Source organism: Drosophila albomicans, chromosome 2R (genome assembly GCF_009650485.2).
Source record: "Drosophila albomicans strain 15112-1751.03 chromosome 2R, ASM965048v2, whole genome shotgun sequence".
NCBI classification, from domain to species: domain Eukaryota; kingdom Metazoa; phylum Arthropoda; class Insecta; order Diptera; family Drosophilidae; genus Drosophila; species Drosophila albomicans.
Genome location: NC_047631.2, coordinates 24,556,972 through 24,564,965, shown reverse-complemented (window position 1 = coordinate 24,564,965; position 7,994 = coordinate 24,556,972). Strand labels below are relative to the sequence as shown.

The window sequence follows — 7,994 nt, the reverse complement described above, 5'->3', positions numbered from 1 at the left end:
AAGTCAGCACAAGTCGACTCATTTGCAGCAGCAGCTGCCGCCCACATGGCCAAACGTTGCCGCATTTGCATAGTTTGTAAGCCAAGCGAAGTCAAGTCAAGTGATCGTGTAGTAAAGATCACAAAATCGTTAAAAATGTTTTTCGATCATTCAAAAACACAAAGTAAATAAAACCAGTTTGCCGGCCTGCGGTTTCGATTATGAAACCTCTTGTTTCTTTATGAATGAAAAACAGCAACATCAAAACTACTTCGGTTTATTATTAACGTGAAATTTGCATTGCAAAGAGAGGGAGAAAGAGAGACTCACATTGAAGATTAACAATTACTCATACGCCCCATTGAGCCAGCGAACTTTTTAGTTCCGACAAACTAATTTCAATCGCAAATCACTTGTACACTAACCCAGTGAATCAGCATCAGCAACTTCCGGTGCACACAACATTCACGTTTCTAAACAAATTTCTTTGTGGTTTCTTGGCACAAGTTTTGCTAATTCCGATTCGGAATCAGACAGGTGCCAGCATCAGGTAAACTGATTCATTTCCAAATCAAATATACACACTCAAGACTTAGCAAAGCAAACAATTTGTTTATTTACTTTCGACAAGCCAATTTCCAAAAAAAGAAACAGGTAAGAGCTTACTTCCACTGCAAATTGGGATTAATTGAATCGAAAGAATTTCTTGGGTGGAAGCAGAACACGACGAACTGATTTGCAGTACAAACAAATATTGTTTGGATATCTGCATTTGATCATTTAGTTATCAGTTCGTTAAATGCAACCAAAAATAATAGAACAATGCACATGAATAACAATCTTTACGATTTTAAACAAACAATATTAAACCCAAAGCAAAAACTGTCTTTAATAGAAGGTATATTGTAAAGCTAAATTGAAACTTATTTATTAGAGAACAAAAAAAATATCTCTGCTTAATTTTTTCTTCATTCATCAAACTAAACAATTTATTGCAAATACTTCTATTACACTAATGACTGATATAGAATCTTGCCAACTGTCTGTTCGACGTTCAGTTTGGTATTCAAATGCAAAAATATAGTTATGCAAATCAAATTATCAAGACAAAAACAATTATGTCAGATGCGGAATGGAAACTGGACTTCAACAGCACTCGAGACGACCAAATATATTGAGCCAAAGCATACTTTCCAAAAACACTGCAAAGACCGCAGCAAGACGAGGTCAAATCGGAGCTGTGCAATCGATTTTGGCTTGGCAGTTTGACTGACTGACGGACTGACGGCAAACAAGGGGAAAGGAAGGGAGGCAGCAAGTGAGATCGGTGGATTGGACAGGCAATTTGTAGACTTTTAAAATGGTTTCAAATGGACTGGACTAGACTGGGAGTTGAACGCGGACATGGATAGAGGCTGAGTGTATGTGTGTGTGTGTTTGTGGGGCTTGCAACCTGCGGCAAGGCAAGTCAGTCAGTGGCTTGATCGCGGCAGTCGATCGACAAAGCACACACAACACACAAACACAAAAAGCGCATGCAAATTAATAGACGACTTGTGGTCAACAGAAATGCAAAATGAACACACAAAATTAATTGATCAGTTGAGACAGCAGCGATATTGCGCACCTGACGGCACGATCGATAGACGATCGTTACGAATTATGTTGGTTAAGTGCCCGCATATTTGGACAGCGGCTAGATAGATCATAGCATATAACATAGTTTATAGTCAGATCGGACAGTGTGGAGCAGAAAGGTAGCTCGAAGCCGTGGTGAAATGCTATTTTCATAGCTCAATTAACAAATTTTTCAATTAACATATTCACGCAACAATTGCCATCACTAGGGCGGGGTTCAGCTGCAACCCACGCCCCATTTGCGTTGTGTGCCTGCGGTTAAGATGCTGCTGTTGTGCTGTGGTCGATGCTGTGGTCAGCTGCCCACGCCCTGCGTTTCCAGACACGTGTCAAACTTCCGATCATTAGAGTCGCATCGCTGTCACGCCCACAGAGACCGAGAAAAGCCCTAATTAAAACAACAGACAAAACAATTTTAATGCCACACTTCTTTTTTATATTCATTTTTATTTTTGTTTTTCTGTTTTTTTGAAGGCCTCTAAAAACACTGAATTGATAAATTATCGAAAATGCAGTTTATACAAAAGATATTGAGATTAATAATCGACGGCATCAACTGCGTTGGCGATCCCCTCGATCACAGCCCGCGATCGCCTAATGCCACATAATTAATGATGCGATGTGGAAAGCGATGAAAATTTTGTCGTGTAATACAGTGTTTCACTCGTATATCCAAGGCAAAGAGCAAGAAAAGTAATTGGAAAACCTTTTTATTACATTGAAATGATGAACTATCAGAAAAGTATATTTTGTAAGAGCCGATATTCTATTGAAGGAACTGTTCAACTATCACAATGAAGAATATATTACATTTAAGGGAAAATAAATCTAAGCAAACCTTGTTTAACCAAAAACGTTTTATTCTTAACTCTGATGGGTCATTCGTAGAGCCAAGGCCAAGAGCAAGAAATGGAATTGGAAAGCCTTTTTATTACATTGAAATGTTGAACTTTCAGAAAATTATATTTTGTAAGAGCAGATATTCTATTGAAGGAACTGTTCAACTAGACAATGAGTCTTTTATTGGATTTAAATAAATTCAAGCAATCCTTGTCTAACTAAAAGACGTTCATTCTTAACTCTGATGGGCCAGGCAAAGAGCAGGAAATGCAAATGGAAAGCATTGAAATTGAAATGAAGAAATTTCAGAAAATTATATTTTGGAAGAACAGATATTCCATTAAAGAATTATATTATTACATTTAACATAATGTACCTATTTATAATCATTGTGTAGCCAAAAGGAATTGAAAGCAACTTTTACTATAAGCTTTCTTTCCTTATTCTGATCATTGGTTTGATATTTGCACTAAAATATTGGGGGTTATTATTACATTTAAGAGTAAAATATACCTAGTCAACTCATGTTATTTTATATGGAACTATTATTTGATTGATAGTTTATATTACAAATCGATTATTTTTGGATGGCTAAAATAAATAAATAATAATCAACTCTTAAACATTTACAATGTTCTCTATTCACTAGACTGAGCCTGCTTTATAAATGCTTCATGACATCATCGTCAATTAACTAAAAGCCACTCTAAATCATATGTTGATTACCACATCGTGTGCAGATTTTAATTTAAATTGCTTGAAAAATCAAATCAAATCATATTATGTTGCAATCGGTGGCAACTCGGCCAACGAACGCCCCCTGGCCGCTAATACATCGGCGAGCCAATATATATAGTCATATATATTTAAGATTTATATTAATACCTCTTTTTTGCTTTTGCATCTTTTGTTTTTTCTTGCTCGTGCTGCATTATCGTCTAATTGCATCGCCAGCGCCGCAAAAGGCAAAAAGGCAAGCAGTCAGGCATTATCTCTGACGTCCAAGTCGAAGTCGAAGTCGATGCTCGTGGCATTTTGGCGCGTCAACAAACGAGCCGCCAACGCCACCGCCGCTCTCTGTTGTTGTTGCCGTTGCCATTGCTAAAGACCCAGGGTTCAAGAGATCCCCCACTCCCACCCGAAACGCTCCGAGAGTGGAACCAACCGCGAGCCGTTTCATTCATCATTTTTCGTTTAGTGACGCGCGTGCCTCGTGCGGCCCAAATCGCCGTCGATTCTGTTCACGTTGTTGTTGTTGCTACGTTTTTCACAGATTTTCAAATTGAGACGTCATGATCTGGCTCTTGGTCATGTTTTTGTTTTTTTTGTTTCTGGCCAGCTGGGTTAAGACTATGAGTACAACATTTATTGTTCCATAAGGCACTCGGAGAGCATGCATAGCTAAATACTAGACAATGTACATATAGAGTATTTCACTTATTCGAAACTGTTGTGTGTTCTATTCTTCTTAACTTAATTCCAAATACTAATGCGTAAATCAGTACAAATACGAATACGAAATACAAATACAACATGTGCAAATACAACCGTTATATGTGGATAACTAACATAAGGTATACATTAAAACTGCAGCCTATAATATATTTCATTTTTTCGTTTTAACATAATTTAAATTTTGCTCATTTGCAATTACAATGTAAATTTTGAATATATAAAACAAGGTAATAAATGCAATAAGCTGCATTTTTTTAATTAATATGGTGCTTATATATTTTATTCTGTTTCTTCCACTTGTCTAATACTATGTTTGAGATATCTTGGGACTAGCAGCCAAAGTCTCGTGACTTCTTCTTCAACGAAGTGCACATCGAGTATTAAAGTTTGTAGAGAATGCAGACAATTCGTTTTTATATATTGAAAATTCACATTATTTTGCACACAAAACGTACACTGTTAAATGTAATTAAAGATAATAATTTATAACATAATTTTATCGTAGAGCTAATCAAAAAATATTTGGTATATGCCTTTGGTGCATTTTGAAATTTCAAGCGATTTACAGACTTATCGTTAGTTGATGGCCCGAGAGCTAAGTATGTACAGTATAAATTGATTTGTGGCAATCGGTCATCGTTTATATCGAAGTGCCTTATTTAATAATGATAGCGCGATTGCTCCATATCGGAGCCATCCTCTTCCTCCTCCTCATCACTGGTCGAGGGCGGTGTCTCCAGATTGGCAATGTCCACATCCAGATACTCCTCTTTGGCCTGCAGCAGCTTGTCCATGTACTCGACAATCTCCGTAAACGGCGGCCGAGCGCTGGCATCAAAATGCCAACACTGTCGCATCAGAATGTAAATGTTCATCGAGCACTTCGCTGGCTTCTCCATGCGCTGACCAGACATCAGATAACTGTAGAGCTCCTCGGCGGACATAATAGCCGGATAGGGTTGGCCCCCAAATGTCATAATCTCCCACAACAATATGCCATAGGACCAGACATCACTCTGCGAATCGTAGAATTTCTCCTGCAGCGATTCGGGCGCCATCCATTTGATGGGCAGACGACCGTTCGTGTTCTTGCGATAGTAATCTGTGCTCTGAATATCCCGAGCCAGACCAAAGTCCGCAATCTTCAGCACATAATCATCGCTAACCAAAACATTACGTGCCGCCAAATCACGATGAATGCAACGCCTGGAGGCCAAATAGTCCATGCCACGGGCAATTTGATGGGCAAACTTGATCAGATCCTTCTCGGTGATGATGTGCTGTGGCGGTGCAAGAGGCGGGGAGTGTGACCCCTCCAGCTGTTCCTTGGTCAGCGGACGATTCTTGTAGAGGAAATCCTTGAGATTGCCATGCGGTGCATACTCCACAATCACATAGAGCGGTCCACTTTGACTGCAGCAGCCGAGCAGATTGATAATGTTGATGTGCCGTCCAATGATCTTCATCACTTCCATTTCACGCACCAAGCTGGCAATATCATCATCCGTGTGTCCCTCTTTCACCATCTTCACAGCCACAATGGCATTGTTCACCTCAGCCATGACTACGCGACCAAAAGCTCCTTCGCCCAGTGTGGCGCCTAGGACAAGTTGACCACGAGACAGTTCCCAATTCGAATCCAGGGGGAATTCATATTCATTGAAGGGCACCGGTTCATTGCCACTCTGCAACACGGTTGTTCGTTGCTTCTCAATGCGCACCACCGGCATAATCATGGTGTCCATGGAGCCACTCGAGTCACCGCCACTCGATGGCTTATATATGATGACTTTCTTTGTCCACTGATGCACAGTTTCGATGCGTTGCTTGAGCAACCTTTCGTGCTTCATCTTGCGCACCGCATACGTGACGAAGAACACGCAAAACAGGATCAACATCACGATGACAATGATGCCCACCGTCAGCATATTGCGCATCACACTGCCCATGTTGACCTCACGACTGCGCACCACACGCAAATACGCCTGATTGGTAGCCTGACCCAGGCTATTGCTCTCGGTGCACGTGTACCAGCCCTCCTGCTCCAGCGTGACATTTTTGAAGTACAGTATATCGACATCGGAGGCAATAACCGTGCGATTCATGCTGCAATCGTTGGTGTTGTTGCAGGGCACAAATATCCACGCCTTTTTGCTGGTCAAATCCGATAGGTACTTGCACTCCATTTGACCGCTTTCGTTGATCATCAGCGTTAGATTGGCGGGACCTTTGAGGAGAATGGGTTTGTGATTGACACGATCGCTGACCATCACGTTCATCACATGACTGACGCAGCCCAAAGGATTGCACACCTTGCACGTATATTGACTCGAATCCTCCGGCACCAGATCCTCCATCGTGATGCCCCAACGTGTTTTGCGATAGATGCCGTAGGTGCGTGACCAGTTGGCGCTGTGCTGACGATACCAGGTGATGTTAGGTTCTGGATTGCCGGGAGCCAAACAATTTAACGATAGCGTTGCACCGGATGGTAGGGTGTAGAGTGTTCTTAGTTTTTTGGGATTCTTAAAGCGAGGAGCAAACTGTTTGGCATTCTCATTGCCACTGCCACCACTTGGGGCACCACTCAACTTGTCATCATCATCGCCATCGATGGCATCCTCATCAGCGTTGTTAATGTTGTTGACACTTTGTGTGGCATTCGGCAATGAAGGCAACGACGGCGCAATGCCATCGTAATCCCGGCTCATCTCCTGTGATGATGATGATGTGGCGACGGCGGTTGGCGTTCGTCTTGCGAGCGTTGTCAGGACATGGAATTGCAAGATCAGCAACAGCAACATGCAGCGTGTCATGATGCTGGCAACGTTGCAGCACCAACTGTTGCTGCCGCCACGCATTTTCCTTTCCTTTCTCTCGTTCACTTCGATGTTTGGCTTGATATATGTTTATTTTTGTAACTTTGTCCCTAAGTGGCACTCGGGTCTCCGGTTCCTGTGTGTGTGTGTGTGTGTGTGTGTGTGTGTGTGTGTGTGTGTGTGTATCTCTTTGGTGGGGTTGTCGCATCCACTTCAATGCAACTGCAACTGCAACAACTTTGTGTCTCTTCTGTGTTGCATGTGTTGTTGCTCTCCCTTGCTGTTGTTGTTGTTTTTTATTCACCGGAAATCCACTTTAGCTGAGCGAGAGCGTACGCTAGACTCCCTCGCAGATCAGTGATCTCTTCTAGTCTGCTTTTTTTGTTTCAAATTTATAGATGGATATAACAACAGTTGCCGCTTCTATCTCTCTCTGTGTGTGTGTGCGGCGCCTTTTGATCGAATGCTGATGATCACCTTGCTTACTTATGGGTAACGGAAATACACTTCCCGAAAAAATATTATGCACTCATGGGCCCTTAATTATTGTCGCCTGCGGCATGTGATTTATTCAGTGCGTTGATGGATTTATGGCAGCCATGTTTGCATCACATGTCACTCCCAGCGATCTTATGATGATGTCTTCGTCTCCTGTAGTTGATCGTGGGTGTGGCGCATTTTCATAGATCATATATGTTATACACCTTATATGGCAGCTGCCTGATTGACTGCAGCACCTGGAATGGAATGTGGAAGATTAGATTTATGTTGCTTTATGTTTAGAATGAAATAGTAAAGATATTAGACAAAAGGAAAAGAAAGGAATCAAAGGAAAGCAAATGAGAATCTAGCAGACATGTTTTGTTTGCTTAGAAGCCGAAAGTCTATTAAAAAGCAAACTTATTCTCACGATATTGAACTTTTCTGTTGAAAAATATGAATAATAATTGTCTATTATAAAAATGATAAATCTACAACTACCTAAGCGAAGCAAACTCTTTCCACTTTCCCCTATCCACCTCAAATAAAAATGGATCGTTTCAGTACAACATTTGCGACACTTTTCATGTAAAAGGGAGCACAAGACACCGCCAAACAAGTGCGCTGCACTCTAAATACACATTCAGCTGGTGCATCTTTGTGTGTATCTACAGCATCAACTCGTATGCAGATGGCACGAGGGACGATCGCCAGAGATTCGTTGTCAAACAAGGGAGCGAAAAGATTCAACTGTAAAACTGTAGCAAAGTGTAAAGCGCACAT

At 41.3% G+C, this 7,994-nt stretch overlaps 1 protein-coding gene across 1 annotated transcript; it reads right to left on the bottom strand.

Moving 5' to 3' along the window:
* Positions 1-3,770: 3,770 nt before the first annotated feature.
* On the bottom strand, positions 3,771-6,883 carry LOC117575255 (fibroblast growth factor receptor homolog 1). The gene has a single exon (XM_034259389.2). It carries the CDS (start codon positions 6,771-6,773, stop codon positions 4,572-4,574), a length of 2,202 nt encoding a protein of 733 aa, XP_034115280.1. The 5' UTR covers positions 6,774-6,883; the 3' UTR covers positions 3,771-4,571.
* Between the last annotated feature and the right edge of the window lie 1,111 nt (positions 6,884-7,994).